The sequence below is a fragment of the Hippocampus bargibanti genome, linkage group LG13 (genome assembly GCF_051943395.1).
Source record: "Hippocampus bargibanti isolate YZ-2025 linkage group LG13, ASM5194339v1, whole genome shotgun sequence".
Classification (NCBI taxonomy): Eukaryota; Metazoa; Chordata; class Actinopteri; order Syngnathiformes; family Syngnathidae; genus Hippocampus; species Hippocampus bargibanti.
Window position 1 is genome coordinate 5,108,425 of NC_142746.1, and position 25,755 is coordinate 5,134,179.

General features: G+C 40.3%; 1 protein-coding gene across 1 annotated transcript; it reads left to right on the forward strand.

Annotated features, from left to right (window-relative positions):
- Window positions 1-3,685: 3,685 nt before the first annotated feature.
- Window positions 3,686-25,755, forward strand: eno4 (enolase 4). Its single transcript, XM_089012002.1, has 13 exons — window positions 3,686-4,103; window positions 4,722-4,850; window positions 8,172-8,356; window positions 9,877-10,010; window positions 10,621-10,787; window positions 11,838-11,966; window positions 14,384-14,452; window positions 15,307-15,471; window positions 15,581-15,706; window positions 16,307-16,481; window positions 19,582-19,643; window positions 23,385-23,502; window positions 24,686-25,755. Exons 1-13 carry the CDS (start codon window positions 3,942-3,944, stop codon window positions 24,793-24,795), a joined length of 1,731 nt encoding a protein of 576 aa, XP_088868128.1. The 5' UTR covers window positions 3,686-3,941; the 3' UTR covers window positions 24,796-25,755.

Consider the following 25,755-nt stretch of genomic DNA (forward strand, 5'->3'; position numbering starts at 1 on the left):
ATACAATCGGAAGACGACTGAAAATCTATCAGAAGTGAACCCCCCGACCCCTCCCTTTTACACAATGCAAACCATCGCTTTAAGCATACATTCAGTGTACTCTTCAGTGATAAATTAGCTTCTAACACTTCATCCAGCCCAATTTGATGTGCCATTTATGTCAATTAGACCAGAGTGGCCTGGCTACATTTTCATGTCAGTTACAGCAGCATTTTTTTCAGTGAAGACACCCTGCTGTTGTAACCTTCAGTCCTCAGCAAGTCCCTCCCCCGCCCCCTCCACCCAAAAAAAAAGAAAGCAAAGAAAGTATAAAAGGATGTCCCTATTTTAGCTATCTTATATGACAAAGGAATGTTCATATCCTTACAGGGGTTTGTGGTCTTTTAATGTTTTTAAAGGTTATGATCAAACTGTTGCTCCACGTGAGAGAATTCTGCTCTGGTATGCCTGTATCAAAGATGGGTGATCACCCCTTTGAATCGTCATTCTTTTTAATGTATGTATTTCTTTCTTGAATATAGTTTAATGAGAGTGTCAAGGAAAATAAATTATCTTCAAGTGAACAGACGTTGCAAAAGGAAGCTATTGTTTTTATCCATGTGGAGGTGACAAAACAATTGAATAGCATGCTAGCGGACAAAAAAATAAGCGCTGTTTTTATTTATGTCTTCTATTTTGATTCCCATTTAGTCACATAATGGACATAGTGATAAACAATTCGCCATTGTCAAAATTAACTTATGAATGAACAAAATTCTTACTATCTTCTAAATGCTGGTTACAGTTGTAAACATTGACCTCCAACTGGCATAAGTGATGGGATTTTAAAATTCAAAAATGTATAAAATTGAACACGGGGGGATGTATAACGTTCTTTTTTTAAATATATTTTTCTGAATTTGCATATAAACTACAGGTTGATTATATACAGTATGCATTTGCCCATTCAGTTAATTATTTATTAATTTTGTTCTTGATCGTCTGTCTCAAAGGGCACCCTTTGAATGAATTGAGTTGTATCCAAGGTTATGACAATCATTTGGTATATTTGCATCCCGCCACACCAACCTCTGAGTTTCACCAATCCTTTACAGAAGCACAAACATGTACAATACATGCTTGAAAACACTTTAATAATTTTGTTTTAATGCAATTATTGTTTTTATGTTTATCTTTATGTCATGTATGAGGCAATGTTGTAGCGATTACTGTGATAGCAACATATTATTTGGGAAAGTGTCACTGCAAAAGAATTCAACACTCATTTGGAGACGGATTTAGTGCAATAGGTAGTATACAGTACGTGTGTGTGCATGTGTTTATTCTAAATACAAAAAAAAGCCTTGCTTCAGTTTTATGTTTCTATATCTAACATTCTCTGTGAAATAGTGTTGTGAAAATATATCACCTATAATATTGTTTCCAGATATTGGCATCGGTTATTGATGCACAATTGTCAGACATTTTTGTCACTATTTATAGTTTGTTGTTAATTAAACAGCGCATGATTAAATGATTGTGTACATCAAATAAACATCAAAGGTTCATTTATATCAAGTGAGGCAATTTTCTTAAATTCAAATTGTTGTTCACGCTTTTTAAAAGACAGACATTTTTATTTTGAATGATAGAGTGATCAAGCACAGGTGAAATTAACTCTTAAATATCTTCCACATCGCAAGGTAAAGCTGAGTGGAAATTACATTAAAGGACAACAGACACCTCCTGCCACAGTTGCGTCCATAATTTGTCAAATCACTTCAAATGACTTCTACTGACCGCATTTTACAATAGCTATATTTTTATTTGTTGAAATGTGTATTCAATGGGTCTTGTTTTCGAGTTGATGAAGCTGCCGGAAATGACGTATCTTTAGGAGCCTCTCGAGGCAGGCCTCCCTCTTTGTTGTTTGTTGACATTGTAGATTGAGCAAGAAAGCGATACACAGGAGATTTCATGTGCATTTTTGCTCCTTTGTTTAGTCTGAAAACACCATGTTGAGCGCGACATTAGTACATTAATAACGTAATGGTGAATCGTTGTGTAGCAGCGAATTGCGGTAACACGCATAAAGAAGGTGTACATTTACACAATTCCCAGCGGACAAACAAGCCATTTGGGCGGAGTGGGAAAGACAAGTCAATCGAACTAGAGCAGGGTGGAAGGCCATGAAGCATTCATTTTTTGTAGTGCTCATTTTGAAGAAGATTGATTCGAAAGGAAAAAGTGTCCTCAACAACAGATGGAACAGGCACGTCGCCCCCAACCAAAAGACCCCGCACAGCGCTTGCCAAACGGGAGAGGTCCAGGCTAAGTGTATTGATCTAGTCTAGAATTCTAAAATGTGCTTTGGCCGATATACATACATATACATAGTTTGAATTCGTAGGCCTTGGTCTACAGTCTAGTAATATTAATGCATTTTATGGCTTCTATTATCTAGACACTGCTCGATGCATGTCCTGTTCAATGAAATTGTGATTCGAAGCCCATGATTAAATTCTCGATATGATGTGAATTGTGATTCACTACAATTTTCTCGTCATGAACTCCATTGTATAGAAGGCCATTCATACGTGAGTTTTTAACTTTTCATCTTGAAAGTTGTAACTTTTTTCATGCACAACTATTAAACAATCTACCTTGATGTTGACATCTTGTAACTTATTATATGTTATTCATGTCCATATATGTAACATATCACCGAAGTTGATGCGATATATCTAATTCACTGAGCTTCATATATGCTTCATATATTTGCCGCTTGCATACATACTCCTTGAATCGATAGCAAACACTTCAAAACTATTTGAATTATATTCTTAACTGGATGAGGATCACCCTCAAAGTTCCCAATGTGACGTCATAAACATGGCGGCAGAACTCCTGGATCTCTCCAGGTTGAAGATTGCCAGTGGCAGTTTTGGGCAACTTTAAATAATTTTTATTTGTGTTTTGCGTTTGACTAAAAAAATCAGCCTGCGTGTTTTGGGTATTCTAGATGCTGTAAAATGTGATCTGATGTCAGTTAGGCACAAAAAAATGGTGTGTGTTGTAGTTTAAAAACATGTTGAATCGGCTTATTTACTTTATTAACAACTGTGGGTTAAAAGCTACAAGATTATGTAATTTTGTCAAGTGGTTGTAAAAATTAAAACAAACTGTACCCTGATACTTTTCAACTGGATTGGCCTAGATACATGTCCATGTCAGTTGCAAGAGCATTTTTTCCAAGCGTTGTAGACTGTATATGTTGAATTTACGACATTTAATACATCAATTAAAAAATATGCGGAAGAGACGTGATTTTATTTTGTCCAACCAGCTGCCGACATAAAATGCCCCCCAAAAAATCCACACCGATTTTCCCGTTTTATAATCAGCTTCCAGAGCACAAAATACTTATTAATCTAGTTCTAATCAGTGATGCAGAAATGCACTGCATCAAATAGCAATTTATATTCCAATCGTACTTGAGAAATGACACACTAACGCTAATGACACCTTGCTCACGTCATCTTATTTCGACGCCAGTGGATCTATGCGAAGGTGACTGGCAATAATATTCACACCTATCACTGACAATAATGTTTTTCTTTCACTGAGGCTAAATGTGCATTGAATCACGGTGAAAAGGGAATTTCACCGATGTAATGGATGAAGAGCCGTATGTTGCGACTGTTTTTGACCTAATTCAATTACACTGGAACTCGACTCATCGAGACAGATTACATTTCAAGGCTGCATTGAGCGTTCTGCGTAGGGCACTTAAACGTGTTTAAAAATATCTTTTTTTTTTATGAGGATGTCACAAAGGGAACGGGAAAGTGCATAGCGAGAAACTTTCTATTTCCACGTCTCCTACTGTCACCCCAACGTGCCGCTCCCATGGTAACAAGAAAAAAACAGCAGTTTAAGTGAGACCACACGACAGCCGAACAATGTCTGCTTTCGTCAACTGTCTTTCTGAAGAAGACCAGGAATTCGAGGAAATCAAAAACGCAGCTGCGGAGTTTTACCGGGCGAACAGAGTACCTGAGGAACTTGAGAAAGCCCTGGGAGAGCTTTTCTTCCAGAACCCCGAGGACGTCCATGGTTACCTGGTGCATGGAACTTTACTTCCTGATATTTAGCATACATATATTCAGCCTATTTTATTTTTTGTACACTCAGCGCTTTTATTGTTAGCTTGCTAATACACTATGTTTACAAAAAATACAGTTGGCGAAGGCCTATTTATATAGAGCATACAGTCTGCCTTTCTGTTTGTAATGCAAATTCGAGAGAAACGAGCCACGGAAATCAATGAAGCTATATTTGACGTACAATTTGAAAACAATTATTGGGGATAGCGACCACAATATTTCGGGAGTATACAAAACTTAAATCTGTTTTTACACGTGTTATATATTTTAGTGCTTTATGCATGCGTTGTATACCGGGAGGACGTTAAACATATCGGAGTACAGGTGAACAAAATTGAAATCACAATCGGTGTTTTAGAACCGTGACACTTATTAAATAATTCCATAGCCAAGGTACACATTCAAACTGGATTACAACAGCCTGCAACACGCACACAAAAATCAAAATCATTTTACAATATGTAGATTATTTGCATCGAGATAGATGTTCAATGCATGCATTTTACATTTGTATTTGCTCTACTCTTCCTAAATATTCATATTTGAATGAGTTTTCCCCAACCACTGACTCCCTAGGCAAACTATTTCACAAACCTCTCATCACAACCACGTATCAGGAGATTGAATGGAAAGGAGGTCTATGATTCAAGAGGGCAACTGTGTGCTGAGGCTGAAGTGTTTTGCATCATCTGCAATAAGGAAAAGGTAACACTCAATAAATGAGACACAATGTCTTAAAACATTGCACTGCCATACTGATTTCTGAGTCTTTGCATATTTCCTAAATTTAAATGTTCAGATTATCAGACTACTTTTTATACCTCTCAAAGTCAACCCAAGTTCAGAAATTGTAAAGTCAATGTCACACACAAAAATAAACTCAGAACCTTTTGGCCCAATGTGGATAAAATAATTGCTGACTGCACCTAATGTATAGAAAATTGCTTCTTCCACCCTTGGCCACAATCGTTGAAATCAAGAGTCCTTTGAATCCACGTGGAGGGATTCTAATCAAAAACTTCCCTTTTTTCAGCCATTTAGAGGTTGATTCACAGGTGAGCTCTCGGTCATTCTCCTGCAGCCACCTGCACTTGAGATTTAGGAGGGAGGGGGGAAATTGACGTCCAGCCATTTGTCTATAATATTTCCAGGTAGACAAGAGAAATAATTGCTCATTTTATCACAGCAATTTATACAGGACCCAGCAAACCAACTGTCATACTAGCACAACCATATTTGACTGGTGGTATGATGTTCTCTAGAGGCCGATGTGGAAATTTGGTCAGTCTGTCGCCTGTCTGTCATCGTCAAACCATCATTGTTATTTCACCAATCATTCCATCATCACAAAATTACAATTACTGGTAGTCACAACTATTTTCGAACGGTAAGACTTTGATTTAATTCCAATTTTGAAAGGATTTTACATCCTTCATTTTTGATGGTGTGGTGCAAGAATATACATTTCATCACACGCCATTTGACATGGGCGTATACTTTGAGCACGATTGGAAACAAAACACTTGAGTGCATGTACAATTTATGTGCTAATGTCAGCTTGTGGTGACTCGAACCCGAGGCTTTGCTTCATTCTTTCACATCAAGGGTTTAAGTTCCCTGGTGTCTATTTATTTATTATTATTTTTAAAATGTTTATAATTTCTTGCAGCCAATTGTAAATGATAAATGAGCCTTTTTGTTAGACATTATGAATAAAGAATCAAATAGTAGCTGGTTGTCACTATCTTTTCACTCCCATATAAATAACATAACTCGGTCTGCATATTTCCACCTCCGCAATATCAATTGTCTCCGTCCCTCGCTCACCCCTCACTCCGCTGCTATCCTTCTCCACAGTCTCGTCACCTCCCGCATCGATTATTGTCACTCACTTCTCCTCAGTGTCAATCAGAAATTTCTCCATAAACTCCAACTAGTCCAAAATTCTTTAGCCTGGATCATCACTAAAACCCCCTCCTTTCACCACATCACCCCTGTCCTCCAGCAGCTCCACTGGCTCCCATCGGATTGAATTCAAAATACTTCTGTTTACATACAAAGCCATCCATAACCTTGTCCCTCCCTATCTGTCTGACATGCTTCAAATCTCCGTTCCCTCTCGGTCCCTCAGATCCTCATCCTCCCTTCACCTCTATGTGCCCCCTGCCCGTCTCACCACGATGGGGTTCGGAGCTTTCAGCCACTCTGCTCCACAACTCTGGAATTCACTTCCACCCAACATCCGTAATATTGACTGACTCCCTCCCTATTTTCAAGTCCCACCTCAAAACCCATTTGTTTAAAATTGCTTTCAATGTCTAGTTCAATCTGCTATTTTATTATTTATCATTTTACTTATGGTTTTATTGTTGTGTGCTTTGATTTTATTGTAAAGTGTTCTTGGGTGTTTTGAAAGTGGCTTGAAATTAAATGTATTATTATTATTATTATTATTATTATTATTGGATTAGAAAGTATTTGAATGATCAAACCAGTGTTGATTTTATTAGTGATTCCGAAACTAAGCCTTTCCAGCAGCTCCTGTATTTTGTTTTTCTACTTTCATTCCTTTCATAACTTTGCTGCTGTTAAATGTGAATTTCTCCACTACGAGACTAATAAAGGCACATCCAAATCCAATCCAATGGCTAAAGTAAAGCAACTCTTTTCAAGTAACACACGCACAGTCATTCACATTACAACTCACTGCCTTTTAATCGCAGTCTGTCATGACATTTATTATCCACATGATGGCGCAGTAGAGCAAGTGAGGCCGATGATGCATTGCCAAAAGGTGAACCATTTGGGTGGAAGGACTCATTGCTTCGATATGGCCTCATATTCCCATTACTAATGTAAAAAATAATATCAGTCATTATTTTTGACTTCAGATTTGAAAACTAGTTATTCATCAATTTGTTGTGCGCTCTGGATGAAATACGTGGAGGGGATTAACCATTCTAATCGCTTCCCCGAATTTATAACGGCCCCTGAGAGGAACCCACTCCAATGTGGCCCGCTGCAAAAAAAATGAGTTTAACGGCCTTGCATGAAACAGTGCTGCAGTAAAGGAAAAAAAATGAAGGAAATGTCAACAAAAGAGCCACAATTTTCCTTTTTTAATGTCAAATACAAAAATAGAAATTGCAGAAAAGTGTAATGTGTGGTAATGAGCTCAAAATCAGCTATTTATTATTTATCATTTTATTTATGGTTTTATTGTTCTGTGTATTGTTCTTTTAGTTGTAAAGTGCCCTTGGGTGTTTGAAAGGCGCTTGGAAATTAGATGTGTTATTATTATTATTCTTATTAAAAATATTCCACGGAGTTTATCAAAATTGCTCCTTTTTGGCAGCATGAATATGCCAGCACTGTTTTTGATTTCGGAGGAATGTCAGTGCCATTTGACTGTCAGCGCTGGACAGCTCTGGCGCCATTGTGCTTTTTTTGCGCCCTTAATGGGTAGCATTTTCACAGCCCCGCTTTGTTCAGCGGCAAGTCGGTTGCTATTGGACAGTCTGCGGTTAGATGGATGCATGGCTTGAGGAGCCCGCGATGAGAAAACAGGAGCATCGGCGAAGAGCAACTGTCTCGGCTTGGAATGGAAGCGGATTTACGTGGGGCAGGAGATGTGAGACAATGTATTCTCGTCAATGGATGCTACAGCTTCATGTTTGCTTTAAATATTTAGCTTGTAGGAGACGTCCACATTCCACCAATACGTCTCTGATCCACTGGTGAAAAGGATGCTTTGATCCTCTCCTCTTTCATCTAGAACTGATTCATGTAACAGAGTGTGCAGAAAGTGGTTAAGATCGAATGACTGCCTTTTGTTTTGTGTCACATTATCTGTTATTTAGTTTTTTTGTTTTTTTTTACTTCAACATGGCGCCATGAGAGTGGCAGCTTCCTATCTTCTAATTTTTATAACTTTGCTGCTGTGAAATGTAAATTTCTCCACTTCGAGAATAATAAAGGCGAATCCAATCCAACCTCTAAGGGCTAATTTTATTTTATTTTTTCTAGAGGATATCCTCTGCCGCCATCTCCAGTCATTTTGGTCAAAAGGAGACTCAAGCAAACTGGCAAGCAAAAAGTGAGGAAAGAGTGCACCATGTTACGACTGCTGTCCGGTGGATAAATGAACCTCTGAATCTCATGCTGAAAGGACAGAACCCTTGCGACCAGTCAGAAGTTGACCAGAAACTCAGGTAGAATACAGCTGTTGTCCATCTGTTACATCTGCATTTCCACATTCAGTTAAAAGATAGATTGCTCATCAGTGCAGTTTTCAACTTGAACAATCATTTCGTTTCAAGACAAAAAAGAGTTATCATTAAAACAACACAATTTGTCCAGTATCATAAAAATTTTGTTTATGTGGCTGTTTAAAATGAGTATTCTGAGGCCTAGTATTTTTCTCATGTGCATTTTTCAAACAGAAAACTATGCAAAAACCCTGGACAAAATGTTAGTACCCTTAACTTGCTGCACAAATCAAATCATTCCATTAATTCTGTGAACCACTTCTTGTGCACAACACCCCTTCCCAGATAGTCTGTGATTTGCCTTTGCTAGATTTCATTTGGATTCTTCCATAGATTTTGACCCAAAACAAAAACCACATGGTTCACCGAGAATTGTGTTTTTGTCAGTAAAAAGCGCTATGAATGCCTGACATGGCGTACATAACAATAACAATAACAAGAACAAGAACATGAAATAAGAATACAGTTGGACTTGTAAATTCCACAATAAACGAGGGAGTGCTTTTAAAGGACAATCGACGTCTCCGGACAAGTTGTGTCCATAATTTGTAAAATGGCTTCAAATGACTTCTACTGAGCATATTTTAATAAGATTCCACCGCATATAGCTATATTTTACGTTTTAAGACTCGCGCTGAATATTCAGGAAGTCTTGTTTTTGAGTTGGTGACGAGTCTGTACGTGACGTCACTAAAGGAACGCCCCTGACTGAAAAAAAGATGCATCGTAGCGGTCCTTCCATCACATCAATGTATTTTGCTGTACTTGTTTGGTCTGGGGACCTCGTGTTGCACCCAAAAGCCGCCATTGTTGACGCTGGAAACACTTGCACACACACACACACACACACACACACACACACACACACACACACACACACACACACACACACACACACACACACACACACACACACACACACACACACACACACACACACGCACACATACACATACACACAAAGAAAAAGCAGCACTCACTATAGCGGTCCTTCCATCACTTCAACTTGAACTTCAAGCATTTGAATTTTTGCGCATTTCTATTATAGAATACTTGGTTTTAATCTTTTCACCCCCACACTGCTTTCAATTTTGCTAATGTAGATTGTAAATTTCCCCATTGTGGGACTATTAAAGCCTTTCTGATTCTGATTCTGATTTGGATTCAATTTAATCAGTCACCTCAGTTTAAAAAAAACAGCAAAGAGAAATGTTACTGTTTGTGTGTCATTTCACACCAGCACACCTGTTGAGTCTTTTCTGGTTTGCCATGTATATCTTTCTGTTCTAAAATAGTTCATTTTTGACATATGCTCCCAATTTACACACAAAAGATGTGCAGAATGTTTTCACTACATAGTTTGTGACAATGAATTGTAAAAATGTTCAGTGTGAAAGCAAAAAATATATATAGTAATAATAACCGGCTTTGTGGTGATTCTTTCATGTCTGGTCCTTACACAGTGATTTCTTCATGGCCCGCCAGCAGGAGGAGAAAGAAATGAAGGAAAAGCAGGAGTGTCCTTCTTCTGGTGAACAGGATGTTGAAATAGCGTCCTCGCCACCTGAAAAGAAGAAAGAAAAGAAGGCTGATAAAAGTACTAAGTAGTTTACACATTTTGGTCATTTTATATTGCTGGGAGGACACGATAGAATATGTTAGGCCACTGCTTATTTCCTCATCTCAAAATACAGTAAAGTCTCGTTATATCGATATTCTCGGGAGTGGGAAAAAAATAGCGATATAACCGGACTATCGATATATCCGATCCTGCGGCATGTGAATTTTCTCCTTGCGTTCATAGAAATAGTATCGTAATAAGCAGTACTATCGATATAACCGATATCAATATAACGAGACTTTACTGTAATTAATTGAAATACAAAATGATCAAAAAATGTAGGCACACTACAAAAAAACCTGACGTCTCAATAACTTGTCGTGTGCTATTGAGGATTGATTACATTGGATTGGAATTGATTAGCCTTTATTAATCTCGTAGTGGAGAAATTTCCATTACACAGCAGCAAAGTGATTAAAGGAAGAGGAGAGGATAGGAAGAATTAGAAAAACAAAATACAGAAGCTTTTGTAAGGGCAGCCACTCTCACGGCAACATCTTGAAGTAAAAAATAACAACTTGATGATGATGCAACTTTCAGTGTCTTGGCCATTAATGCTGTTTATTTCTGACATTTTTCTTCACAGAAAAAAAAGGAGCCTCAGATAAGCCATTTTGTCCGGCAGAGCCGCCTGAACCAATGTTGCCTGGATGCTTGGCCATTGGCTCAGTGTCTCTTGCAGTGGCCAAGAGTGGGGCTGAGATAAAGGGCGTTCCTCTCTACAAATACATCCATACCCTAAAAAACCCAGAGGTGAGATCCCAGGCATTCATTTGGGTCCAATATTAAAATACATATATGCCCAAATATGTTTGGGCATTAATTTTCCCCAAAAGAAAACAAAGCGATATGTGGTGTGGGATGGAGTAAAATGTTTAAATGCGATTCCTGTCTTTTTGATGCTCTGTGTGTTTCAACTCCTCTAAACCATCCCAAACACTCCTGATGACAATGCCTACTGTTTGTTGACTTAAAGAACAACCGACATCTCCGGACAAGTTGTGTCCATAATTTTTAAAATGGCTTCAAATGACTTCTACTGGGCGTATTTTAATAAGATTCCACCGCATGTAGCTATATTTTACGTTTTAGGACTCGCTGAATATTCAGGAAGTCTTGTTTTTGAGTTGCTGACGAGTCCGTACGTGACATCATGAAAGGACCGCCCCCTGACAGAAAAAAGACACATTGTAGCAGTCCTTCAATCACGTCAATGTATTTTGCTGTACATGTTTGGTCTGAGAACCGTGTTGCACCCAAAAGCCGCCAGAAGAGGGCATCCAAGCTCCATATAAGGAATTTATCAGCCTGTGTAAGCGGAGGTGGCCACTGGAGGTCGCCATTTTGTGCCTTTTTTTTAATGAGAGATTTTCCCCCAATGTTGCCTCAAAATGGCACATATAATTCTTTAATCGATTGCAAACATGTATGCTTTCCTCTTCAGAACTATTTGAATCATATTCATAACTGGATGTGTAACAAGAAAGCATATTCTCTGAATCTGAAGCCATTGTTTGGATTCTCCAGCAATGCAAGACGTCTTGGCATGACGTCACAAACAGGGGGCGGGACTTTCTGAAAATGCCCAATTCGCAGCTCAATTTTTTTGCAGATTTTGCACACTTTAAGTCATTTTTATTGGTGTTTTGCCTTTGAATAAAAATATCATACTGCATGTTTTGGGTATTTTAGATGCTATAAAACGTTTTTCTGATGTCAGTCAAAAAACAAAAAAGTGACGTCGGTTGCCCTTTAAGCTCTACTTTGTTTCGCATGTAAAAATGATGACATTTATGTGCACAGGATCAAGATGGATTTCACATTCCAATCACCCTGGTAACTTTATTAAGCTGTGGGAAGACATCTCCCGGAAAACTTAACTTGCTTGAAGAGGTCATACTGATCCCCAACGCAGGACAACAAGTCAAACAAGTACTCTACTCTCCAACCACTCACATACTGTAGTTGCCAAATGTTTTCTCTGTTTTTGGCCCTCTACTTGTGAGAGAAGCCAGTTGTCTATTAAGGGACAGCGTTTATCCCAGAGTTAAATGACTTGGGTCGTCTGCCATGCTTTTCTTGGATGGATGGATGGGTGGATTGATGGATGCTAAACGCTATAACACTGTGATGTATCATGACTGTCATTATTATAATAATTAATAGTTGCTGGAATACAAATGACCATGGCTTGTTGGAGTGCAGCTATGGTGAGTGTCAGAGATATTCGCTCGGACACTGAACTTTTAATAAAACACAGGAAGATTGTCTTTTACTGCCGACAAGGGGGGCAGTTTCATGAAACCACTTCGTATGCGCTTCTTCGACAGACGCCCAACCTCTGCAGCCCTCTACCAAGCTATTTATTGAGACTATATATAAATTTAAATGATAAATTAGTAAAACACAGTCTTCTTGATTTGAATACCACGCCCCTGGACGTCTCATGGACATCCCCCCAAGTCATCTCTTGGTATGTGCACCAACAAAACGTAGACATTTTAATGGGTACCCTTTCCTTGAACTGATAGATTTGTAACCTGGCTATTGAGCTCTTCCTGTGCAGGAGGTTACCAAGTCTTGCCATAGCTAGATTTCTTACCCGAGGACGACAGTTTGACAGGCTGTGTCTGTTTACCTCAGATTGACCCAGGATTTTCTGTGGTTCCATTGTGGGCCTTGTGTTCGGTCAACTAAGCGTACAACAGCATGAAACTTTTAAATATGATAAGTTCTATTATGTCTTTTCTCTATCAGCGAGTTATCATTTTTCTTATTATGTTACTTGAAAACCTGGAAATAACCATGGGCAGTAAAATGTTTTTGGTCCTGCATTTATTTCAAATTGCAGTTATGGTTTCCTCATGGTTGCCGTTATGAATTTGGAGAAGCCATTAGAATGTTTAATCCTATCAACATTAGATATCGAGTGCACAACAAATTAATGAATAACTACCATAATTTCTGGACTATAGAGCATATCTGATGATAAGCCTCACCCGGTACATTTTTAAAGGAAAACCATTTTGTACATACATAAACTGCGCCTGTCTACAAAATGCATGTGTCCAAATTGAAAGATAAGCTATTTATAAAGAAAGGCGGTACACAGAAAACATTTTTAAAGTGTTCTTTCTTTCAGTGTCTGTAACACGGCAGTAACATAGCAGGCATTACGGTACTGACACAGCCCTAACAGGGCTGGTTAAAAAAATGTGTCGGTAAAAGTCACTGAGACACGGCAGTAACACAACAGCCACACGTTAGCACTCAAAGTCAAAGTCAGCTTTATTGTCAAATATGCTAATATGCATGACATACAGCACAGATGAAATTACTGTCCTCTCTGACCCAGCATGCAAGGCACTTATAATGACTTTAACAAACATAATAAACATGAAAACGCCACAAAAACATACCAAGCGACAGAGAAACGGAAGAAACACTTTACCAATAACTAACAAGGCTGGTTACAAAAACAGCAAGTTGCTGAGAGCCGTCTTCATCTTCCTCCTGTTCACTGAAACCATGGAAGTCTTCCTCCTATGTGTCGGATTGGAATAGCATCAGCTATTCCTCGCCACACACTCTGACATTCTCTCTTTCGTTGTTGCATTAAGTGTCACTTTCATCCTGAGGTCACTCTCGAGCTTGTGCTGTCCTCTCCGTCACGCAGCACACTGGATTTTCGAAACATGTCGGTGATGGTGGATTTTTTTGGCGGCCTTTAAAAGAAATGCATAAATTGGCCGCATCATTGCATAAACCGCGGGGTTAAAAACTTGTGACAAAAGGCACGGCTTATAGTACGGAAATTACGGTAGTTTTAAAATTTCAAGTCAAAAATAATGACTGTTATTTACATGGGACAATTTGAAGTTTTGGTTTGGACTTTAGCAAGCATCATGGAATTTCACAAGTTTGATTTGCTTTCGCGGACCGAATACAATGATTAGGCGGGCCAGATTTGGCCCCCGGGCCTTAACTTTGACACCTGTGGGTTAGGGGGTATTTCGCTTGCTGCCCAAAGACAGCTCCAGCAACCCCCCACGACTATTGTGAGGATGGAGCAAATCGGAAAACGAATGGATGGTTGAATGGAAGTCTTTGGGATAAAAGAGTAAATGTTTTGAAACACCTAAATGGGTCCAGCTGCCGTAACAATGACTTGGATGACCACCAATCTCCACAAACACCACATTCTTGTGTTACGCCATTGTTGTTTTGAATTTGACCAATTCATGGCTATTTTGTTCATCTATTTGCTTCATTTTGTGTGAAAGTGTGTTTCAGAATTCATTCAAGCATTTCTACGTGTGTCATGCTAAACTGTGACCTCCTTTTAACAGATCATCACAATGGCAACACAGTTACAGAAGGAAATGATGCGAATATTGAGTGCTTCATCAAAAGCTGGGGTGAGGGACATTTTTTATCTATTGGTAAAAAGAACAGAAATGGAAGAACACTGTGACATATTTTACCAAGTGTGACAACAATGGTCTACCAAGTTTTATGAGAGAACAGTATAATGAAAGGATGTTCTTGTTGAGCATTTCTTTTAATATATATATATATATAATATGCATTGAGGTTTTGCAACTAGTTTTTCAAATTAATTCAAACACGAAGCCCTGGAGTTTTCTTGAAAAGATTATTCAACTATTCACACTGACAAACAGAATGTTAACAATGGAAATTGAGTGGAACATTCAACTGTCATAACCTTGCAGTCTCAACAGCATATTTCATTCATTATAACCGCAAACAAACACACATTGTCAATCCAACACAGCTGTTTTTTTACACAACTCTATACAAACGGATTTTAAATAAAGGCTAATATATTTATTGAGTCCACACAGTTTGTATTGTAATACCTTAGTACACAGGTGTCAAAGTCAAGGCCCGCGGGCCAAATCCTGCCCGCCACATCGTTTTTTTCGGCCCGCGAAAGCAAATCAAACTTGTTAAATTCCATGATGATTGCTAAAATCTGAGCCAAAATTTCATATTTTTTGATGTCAACCACAATAAAAGTCATTATTCTTGACTTCAGATTTGAAAACGAGTTATTCATTAATTTGCTGTGCGCTCTATATGTAATATTTGAAGGGATTTAAACATTCTAATGGGTTCCCCAGATTCATAACGGCCCTCGAAAGGAAACCATAACTACAACGTGGCCCGCGGCAAAAAATGACTTTGACACCCCTGCCTTAGTAGATGTGGAAAATCCACTTCATAGAATGAATATTGTGTTTGCTATAAGGTCACCCAGTCCATTCTGAGCGAGAATGGTGTGCTGCCTGTGAGCTTTGATCGTCCAGAACAAGCTCTAGATCTGATATCCGAAGCCTGCAATAACCTAGCATTAGAACTGGGAACGGAGATTCATCTGGCACTGAGCTGTGCTGGCCCCGACCTCATGGACTATGTAAGTGCATGATTGTGTGAGTTTGAATAATTCATACGTGCTCACAACTAAGAAATGCAAGTGCTGATAACTGCAATGCTTCCCTCCCTTCTTTATTTCTCCATTTCAGACCAAAGAAAAGTATGAGATTGCAACAGGAGGTTTTAAGTCTGCAGACGAACTGGTGACTTTGTATCAAAACCTTGTCAACAAATTTCCTGCTGTGGTCGCTTTAATTGATCCATTCAGGAGGGAGGTGTGTGTATTTTTGATGTTTTTTTAAATTACTTGGTATTTATTTAAAAGAGTCACTCAAAGGTTGAGAGACACATTTTAATCTATTTAAACTGAGTAACTAAACATAAAAACTTGACAACAGTCAAAATGACGGTTCTGTGAGTTCTCGTGTGACCAAACGGTGCTCTGATGGGTTGATGGCTAGATGACATCAGCAGGAACAGTTGGCTGTGCGCGTTTGGCCGTGATACTCATGTTCTATGGACTGTGAAACATTGAATAGGCTACATTTTGCACAGGTTATCTTGAATCAGAGCAGGGAATACTGAAATCTCGAGATGATCAAGAACATCACAGCAACATTGTGATCATGAGGGCTGTGCGGGAATCAGCAGTGATTTGAACTGCGTTGCACATTGGCTGATGAAAATAAATACAAAATCAGAATTGCAATCAAGTCAGAATGGTTCAGAGCACTATGTAGTATTTATTTTTAATCTTACTGCCAGTTTCAAATTATTTCAGATGAACAGAAGAGCATTAACAATTTGGCCTATATGCGTACTGTACCTACTGCATGGAGGAGCTATATGAAAAATGTGTTTATGGATTTTCCAAGGACAGAGAACAGTGGGAGAAATTGAGCACCGTGATGGGAAAATCATGTGTGCTGCTCTCTGATGCTACCTACAAGCCACACGCTCCGCCCCTTCCTGGAATCACAGGTCATATCATAAATCACATCAACGAGATAACTGTCAGCGACTTGATCCGCATCACATCTGAGCAACAAGGTAACTCATCTGTGCACTGTTGAATGGCACACACACGTACGGATGTTGATTTCATGATTATTATTTATCATCAGCCGAGTTAAGCAAATCACCCAAAACAGTTATCCATTAAAGGACAACCTACGTCACTTTTTTGTTTCTCAACTGATATCAGAAAAACGTTTTATAGCATCTAAAATAGCCAAAACATGCAGTATGATATTTTTAGTCAAATGCAAAACACCAATAAAAATGACTTAAAGTGTCCAAAATCTGCAAAAAATTGGGCTGCAAATTGGGCATTTTCAGAAAGTCCTGCCCCCAGTTTATGACGTCATGTCAAGACGTCTTGCATTGCTTGAGAATCAAAACAATGGCTTCAGATTCGGAGAATATGCTTTCTTGTTACACCTCCAGTTATGAATATGATTCAAATAGTTCTGAAGAGGAAAGCATACATGTTTGCAATCGATTAAAGAATTTATTCCATGCCATTTTGAGGCAACATTGGGGAGAAACGATCACCAGAAAAGAGGCACAAAATGGCGACCTCCTGTGGCCACCTCCGTTTCCACAGGCTGATAAATTCCTTATATGGAGCTTGGACACCCTCTTCTGGCGGCTTCTGGGTTTTCTGACCAAACAATACAGCAAAATACATTGACGTGATGGAAGGACTGCTACAATGTGTCTTTTTTTTCGGTCAGGGGCCGTTCCCTTAGTGACGTCACGTACGGACTCGTCACCAACTCAAAAACAAGACTTCCTGAATATTCAGCGCGTCTTAAAACGTAAAATATACCTATGTGCAGTGGAATCTTTTTAAAATACGCTCAGTAGAAGTCATTTGAATCCATTTTACAAATTATGGACACAACTTGTCCGGAGACGTCAGTTGTCCTTTAAGAATCGTGATATATTGAATCTCCCCCTATTTGCTCGCCATGCTAGCAGCTGGTTTGGACTGTAAACAATCAGATTGTGTGTGCGAGTGGTTTTCCCATTCACAGGACTCACAAAAAAGTAAAAAATAATGGAGATGAGCAGAAATGAAGATGCCCATCTCCTCCCCATAGGTTTCGGGGACAAAAATACACCAAACACAATCGGACAAATACATAGACCGTTCAGAACGTATTTCATTAGTAAGTTGGGGAACCTCTGTGTGTCACGTTTTTGCGAGGTGGTGATGGCGGGTTCGGATCCAAAAAAGCAGGCAGGAGGGAGCAGCAGGTTGTTTGACAAATTGTATTAAAATAAAGTCAGCAGGAACAAAATGTAAAACATCAAAATGATCTGAATGGAAAAAATACAAAGTAGCAAAAGAAGACCAAAAGTAAAAGCCCGCCAAGGTTAAACAAACACGTACACGATGCATGCTGCAACCAAGCAGCAAACAAACAATGAATCGGCACCGGATGATCGTGCCAGGTGTCCTTTTAAGTGTTATTGATTATAACGACCAGCACCTGCGAGGCTGCCGGCAGGGCTGACGTCGCCAATCTGATCGGGACGACCAGCACCTGTGCAGGTGCAGGCGGGGCCGACAGCGCCCCCCGTTGGTCGCCAACCAGATCATGACAGTACCCCCCCTTCAAGGGGCTGCTTCCAGAAGTCCCAACAGTCTCCCAAAAGGTCCACTCGCCAGGGAACGGTCGGTGGAGAGGGCAACCGCTGCCTCTCCAGCATACGACGGGCGGCGGCCTGATGGGAACGGGACTCGGCCTGGGGTGGACGAAGACGCGGCACTGATCGTCGTGGGCGTGAGTGCGATCCCTCTCGCACGTTCACGCGACGGCGCATGGCTCTGCGTGGACGTCGAACTGCCAGGCGCAGAATGGCACCCCGTACGGCCGTATGGGACCAGGTCTCGGCCGGAGGCCGACGTGGGCGTGAACTGCCCGGCTCCGGGGAACGAGACCAGTCCAGAGCCGCTCCGGGATCCAGCGGTGAGTGGGGTCTCGGACTGGCGTTGACACGGACGTTGCACGGCTCGTCGTGGATGAGACTCAATTCGTCATGCACGACGACAGCGTGGCTGGACGTGGGCGTGCAATGCCAGTCACCCAGTGTCACTCTGGACGGCCACCTGGAAGGAGGTCTCGGCCGGACGTTTACGTGGACGTTGCGGCTCGTCGAGTGACGCAATTCAAACTCGACGAGGCTTGCGCTAACGTGGACGTAGCATTGCCAGGCACAGGGTGGAAATGAGACGGGTCCGATGTACCTGCGGGATCCGATGGTTGGCCGATTCATTCTGTCACGTTTTTGCGAGGTGGTGATGGCGGGTTCGGATCCAAAAAAGCAGGCAGGAGGGAGCAGCAGGTTGTTTGACAAATTGTATTAAAATAAAGTCAGCAGGAACAAAATGTAAAACATCAAAATGATCTGAATGGAAAAAATACAAAGTAGCAAAAGAAGACCAAAAGTAAAAGCCCGCCAAGGTTAAACAAACACGTACACGATGCATGCTGCAACCAAGCAGCAAACAAACAATGAATCGGCACCGGATGATCGTGCCAGGTGTCCTTTTAAGTGTTATTGATTATAACGACCAGCACCTGCGAGGCTGCCGGCAGGGCTGACGTCGCCAATCTGATCGGGACGACCAGCACCTGTGCAGGTGCAGGCGGGGCCGACAGCGCCCCCCGTTGGTCGCCAACCAGATCATGACACTGTGTTTATATAAATCTAAAGAAATTGGCTCTTTGTCACTGACTGTTTGCCCACCCCTGATATATACATGATATATTCATACATTAAACACAATTTGTTGTGAGTTTTTTTTCCCCCTGGATTTTAACAAACGCATCTTTAAAAATAATTATTGTTCTTCTTATATATATATATACACAGTAAAGTCTCGTTATATCGATATTCAAGGGAGTCCGAAAAAATATCGATATAACCGGGACTATCGATATATCCGACCCTGTTTGCATGTAATTTTCTCCGTGCGTGCATAGAAATAGTATCAATATAACCGGGACTATCGATATATCCGATATCGATATAACGAGACTTTACTGTATATATATATATATATATATATATATATCTGGGGCATGTGTTACATGAAAGATTGCTGTCAAAGCTAATTTTGTGCACGTCTCTTGTGCAGGCTCACTTGTATTGGGGAAATCTAGCAATGAGTCCTGTGATGACAACTCTCTGTCAGACATAGTGAGTGCTGCTTTTTCTTTGTATGTGCGTGTATGTGTGTGTGTGTGTGTGTGTGTGCGTGCGTGTGTGTGTGTGTGTGTGTGTGTGTGTGTGTGTGTGCGTGCAAGTGTTTCCAGCGTCAACAAAATCGAGTGTTGATTTAGGTATGTCGATCTTGCATTAGTCATCAATGCATACTTGTCAACTTCTATGTTTTCCCCGCTCAAATTCAGTTTGTCTGTCTGCCCATCGCTACTATTGTTACGGCAAACCAGCAAAAGTAATCCTCAATTGTATCCAGGTAACAAATGATTTACGACCGCTGTGAGTTACGACCACCCGTACTTACAACCACGACCGCCAGACCCTTGTTTTTTTTAAATTCTATGACTCGGACCGCTACGGTGGCAGCCTGGCAACGCTGTTGAGGTCTGTAGCGTGTTTGTGATGCATTTGGTAGAATAAAGACTCGAGATGTGTATTTGCCGGCGCATAGAGAGCAACCGTTTCTCTCAGCATTGTATCGGAAGTTTTTTTTTTTAGCGCTGTCAAAGGACCATATGTAGTGTTGTGGCTGCGTTGCCAGATCCGCTCAACATTCAACATGCCCCATTTATCTTAACAGAGAATATCACAGCATTGCACAAAATGAGGATACAAAATAACTGTTTCTTCACAAACGCATACGGCAATTTTGGCCAGCCAGCACGTGATGGCACTGGCGGGGGGGAGTGTCCACTGACGCAGAGGTGGGTGGTCGTTGGCGCTCGGGTGCGCGGGATCGGCGTGACGAGAACGCCACGTCGGGCCCACGCCGCCACGTCTCATTGAGACTTTTTTTCAGACGGCGTCCGCCTAAGCCCGAGCGTATGTGTTGGGCGACCCCTTCTGGCTTCTCCGTTAGCAGGGAGAGCGATTTTTCAACAGCGTGCATGCGTGGGAAGCCGTGCGTATTTGGGTCAACAGAACGACACAGTAATAAAAATCGATAATACAAAACATAAAATGATAAAAATGATGTTAAAAGTTTTATAATTGAACTGTAAGCAGTTTGGTGTATAATAGTACTCAATACAAAACATTCTTTAAAAGCAACAGATTGACATCGTATACTATTCTGTCGTATAAACCTTGCGGCGGCCATTTTGAATGCATTTCGACTAACGCCCGTTTGACTTACTTTGTCGGAATGGAACCCGGTCGTAAGTCGGATGTTACCTGTATATATTTTTTTCTCGCTGCACAACAAGCGCATGTGCGGTAAGCGGTCTTCATTTCCGCTTGTGTTAGCGTTTTTTTTTTTTTATGTCATTTCAAGTAATATACGGGGTACTACAACTTTTATATGGGAATTGCAATCATTTATAAGGGCAGCTATTAGCCAAGGTTGACAGGTATGATCAATGTTAACTCATTTAATGCCAAAACGTGAAAATAGGTTTGCACAAACCCAATCAATGCATGCTTTTTTCATTTTGTATTTTATTATTATTACTATTTTTTATTTTTTTTAAGAAAGGGATTTTTGCCCCTTCTCAGTCAGTATTAAGGCTGTGGGAAAGATTTTAGTATGAGCTACACTTGTCATTTCAAAGCACACCTGGATGCAGAAGAGATGTTCCAGAAGGGACAGTTTTGCAGTGAAATGTATTTTCCTATCCACTCAAGTGAAACATAACAAACTGCAAAATTCAATCAATGTGGACATTTTTTCACAAATTGCCCTTGCGAAGTATGCAGCAATCAGCTGTTCCATTGATTGCCACACTTTCCAAGGCCCAAAACCATTTTCATGGTTTTGGTCACACTTTCTGATTGCGCTGACCTATTTATTTGTTTGCCTCGTCCAGGCCGGGCTGATTCGGCTGTCACATCAACAGCAGTCATGAAATCACAGTCACACGTTTCCCTGAAGGATGTCATTGTTAAGATGTCCTGCAAATTTGCTGTCTTACAAAATAGCATCAGATAGATGTTCTCAATTCCCAAATGCTTAAATTAATGGATAAACACCTGTAAATGTAAACAAATAAAATACATACTCCGAGACTGGTAGGCCTCTCAAAATAAGTCATATTTTGACAAAACTAATTTATTTGCCCAAAACATCTCCTCCGGATGCTGGACAGCTCTACTCCATCCTGAGTGAAACAGATCATTCATTTATACGCCTGAAATTAAAATGATCATTTTCCGCACGATGAGGCGCTTTGGAGTATAATAATAATAATAAAACATTTCATTTAAAAGCGCCTTTTAAAACTCTCAAGGTCATTTTACAGTCACAGGATAAGTTTTTCTGTGGGTGAGCAGCGGCAGCCATATGCGCCAGCGTTCACTCAACCCGAAAGTAACTCAGATAGAAAGCTAGCTGGCTAATAGATAGCTACCTCGATAGCTAGTTGTATTATGTTCATTCTGTCTCCTTATAATTTACCTTTGTGATGGTCGTTGATGGCTTGATGGAATGGATAGCTTTTTGCATAAAGTGTCTCAAGGAACCGGGTTGTACATGTTAGAAGTTGTGAGATTGCAACAGCAACAGATGCCGGCAGACACACGAGAAACTTCATTCATAGCTGGTTTCCTTGCTTGTATGTTCTCTTCAAATTGTACAGATGGCTTGTGCGGGTTATTTGTGGAGCCTGATTGATGGGATATTTTAACCTTGCAGTCTATACTCTGCCTTTGAACTATCAATAAAGTTGAAAAAAGTCCAAATTTCAATGTTTTTTATCCATTTTCTAGTTACTTTCATTACGTTACTTATCGTGTCTTATATTTTGACACTTTTATATACAGTAATCCCTCGTTTTTCGCGATCAATGGGGACCAGAACCCACCGCGATAGGTGCAAAACCCCAATGATTGGCCAGGTGCTGATTTTCAGGAAATTCTACTGCAGGGGTGTCAAAGTCATTTTTTGCCGCGGGCCACATTGTAGTTATGGTTTCCTCTCGAGGGCCGTTATGAATTTGGGGAACCGTTTAGAATGTTTAAATCCCTTCAAATATTACATATAGAGCACACAGCAAATTAATGAATAACTTGTTTTCAAATCTGAAGTCAAGAATAATGACTTTTATTGTGGTTGACATCCAAAAATATGAAATTTTGGCTCAGACTTTAGCAATCATCATGGAATTTAACAAGTTTGATTTATTTTCGCGGGCTGAAAAAAATGATGTGGCGGGCCGGATTTGGCCCGCGGGCCTTGACTTTGACACCTGTGTTCTACTGTCATCAGAGATGTTAAAACACGTTTGGAACCTCTTTTGACAAAGAACAAAATAGAGATGCCTTGGTTAAAATGTAGTAGAAGCCAAGCACAGATCCCTAGTCTACTCAGTTAAAGGAACAATGTGTTTTTTACTTCATTAGCACCGATGTATGCTTCCATCGAATTAGCTACTTGCTGCATGAATATGAACTGCAGGCACAGGAATGTCCTGCTTTGGTGAATGGTACAGGGCAATAAATGTATTACACCTGTGATGCCAAAGGCAGTGTGAAGGGATGACACATGCACACATGTACACACACACACACACACACACACACACACACACACACACACACACACACACACACACACACACACACACGCACGCACGCACGCACGCACGCACGCACGCACGCACGCACACGCACACACACACGCGCGCATGCACACACACACACACACACACACACACACACACACACACCATTTGGTGCAATCAGACTGATTGTTTTTTTTTCTGACCCACTTTTGTCTTTCAGGCGGTGGGTCTGGGTCTGGACTATGTCAAACTGGGAGGTCTGACCAGTGCCGAAAGGATGACTAAATACAACAGGCTGCTTTCTATTGAGGAAGAACTGTCTCAACAGGGAATCCTGGGTATGTTTCTTTTAGTCTCTCTCACTCTTGTCTGAGAGTAAGCCGCACAAAGGCTCAAAGCAAAAGAGGAAGTCTCTCTCTCTGTTTCTCTCTCTGTCACTCACTCTCCCTCATGTGTGTGAAAGAAACCAGTGTGTGTGCAACGATGAAATCTCTTACCTTGTATCTGTTAATTGGCTGCCTAATGGAATGCGAGGACAAATGATTTCCTTGTCTGTCAACCAACACCCACGCCCCACTAAATACATAAATAAATCGAACGGGTGGGGGCTAGAAAATGAGGATGTGCTTGTGAGATAATTTCAGACAGAAAAAGCTTACGCAATATGTTGCGGTTTGATCCATAAAGACAATCTCAGCAATCATTTAAAGGACAACCGACACCATTTTTTTTTGTTTCCTAACTGACATCAGAAAAACGTTTTATAGCATCTAAAATAACCAAAACACCCAGTATGATATTTTTAGTCAAATGCAAAACACCAATAAAAATGACTTAAAGTGTCCAAAAACGACTTTAAAAAGATCTGAGAAAGTTTCAGTTTCAGAAGATTCCGCCCCCTTGTTCGTGACGTCACGCCAAGACGTCTTGCCTTGCTCCAGAATCAAAACAATGGCTTCAGATTCGGAGCAGATGCTTTCTTGTTACTCATCCAGTTATGGATATGATTCAAATAGTTCTGAAGAAGAAAACATAAATGTTTGCAATCGATTAAAGGAGTCCTCCCTTATCAATTCGAGCCGTCAGGACTCCAATGTAGCGGCCCAGAAAATGCAGAAGATGGCGTCCAAGCTCCGTTGGAAATGGGCTGATTTGTCTGTTGGGAATTTGTGTCAACTAGTATCAAATAGTAGTCTTGGTGCAACACACAACCATTCACCATCAAAGTACCCAAAAATCCTTGTGCGTCGCTTTCTCGGTCAGGGGCGTTCCTGACGTGATGTGATGTCAGAAATCGCCGCCAAATCAAAAACAAGACTTCCTGAATATTCAGCACGAGTCTTAAAACGTAAACTATAGCTATATGCGGTTGAATCTTTGTAAAATACGCTCAGTAGAAGTCATTTGAAGTGATTTTACAAATTATAGACACAACTTGTCCAGAGGCGTCGGTTGTCCTTTCAGCCCTTCTGTTTTTCCCCCCACTCATTCACTTTATTTCATTATTTGTTTCAACGGCAGTCCCAAAGGAGCAACACTCTTTGCCGCTATTCCATGAAAAAGAAATAGTAGAAGTAGAAGGAGAAGAAGGAGAAGAAGAAAAAGAGGAAAAAGAAGAAGAGGAAGTCTGAACGGGACCATCTTTTCTGGTTGTATGCCACCATAGCACACATTTCTTGTGCTTCCTTCAACCAATCATTTTCTGTCGACTGCTTTCAACAACATTAGAGCTGAACGCTTCTCTTTCTTGTAGGAAATTCCAGTAACTCATCCGTATTTTCCGGGGTGTAAGACACACCCAAAAGCCTTCATTTTCTTCAAAAGATGACCCTGCACCGTATACGCAGGTACACCTTATATGTGAAGTCATATTGAGCCACAAGAGGTCTCGCAACTCCTCTCAGCCGCTCCTGTCATTTCTCCCTGTCGAATAAGTACTGCGTGACCCCAGTCTCTACTGTAGTGCCTGATAATGTGGTGTGCCTTATTTTTGGAAAACTTTTACAGTGATACCTCAGCTAACGAACTTAATTGGTTCCCAGAAAGTGTGTGTAAGGCAAAAAGTATGTCTTCCAAATAATAATTTCCCAAGGAAACCATTAAATATGACAGTAATCCGTTCCCAGGTCCCCATAAAACATAATTTTCTACTAAATAAGCCTTAAAACTACACTAAATATACCTTATTTTCTGTAAAATAAATGTGCTATTGTATTGTAATTAAAGAAATAAACTGTAATGTATCATAAAGTCGTTTTATTTACCTTTGTGATGGTCGTTGATGTAGTTGCCTTTTGATGATATCCGAGTGAAGTTGCCGTGCTTTCTCGGAGATAATACCCTCACACACTATCCCCGCTTACTGCTTTTCGTTAATCCAAATCAACAGAAGTTTTTCAACCTCTTCTATCCCAAAAATTCATTTCCCATAGGAAACCATTAAAATGAGAATAATCCGTTCCCAGCTCCCCATAAAACATAATTTTATACTTTCTAATTTTCTAAGCCTTAAAACTATACAAAATATACCTTATTTTATGTATCATAAATGTGCTATGGTATGTCTGTGTAGGCTCTCAGTCGTACAGGAG

What these genes read in the sequence shown, in the direction of transcription:
- eno4 (XM_089012002.1), top strand. Translation starts at nt 3,942, where the DNA reads ATGTCTGCTTTCGTCAACTGTCTTTCTGAAGAAGACCAGGAATTCGAG. An exon ending in GTGCTTCATCAAAAGCTGGG is followed by an intron (nt 14,453 to 15,306) that starts GTGAGGGACATT and finishes GTTTGCTATAAG; the next exon opens with GTCACCCAGTCCATTCTGAG. An exon ending in GTCTCAACAGGGAATCCTGG is followed by an intron (nt 23,503 to 24,685) that starts GTATGTTTCTTT and finishes TTTCAACGGCAG; the next exon opens with TCCCAAAGGAGCAACACTCT.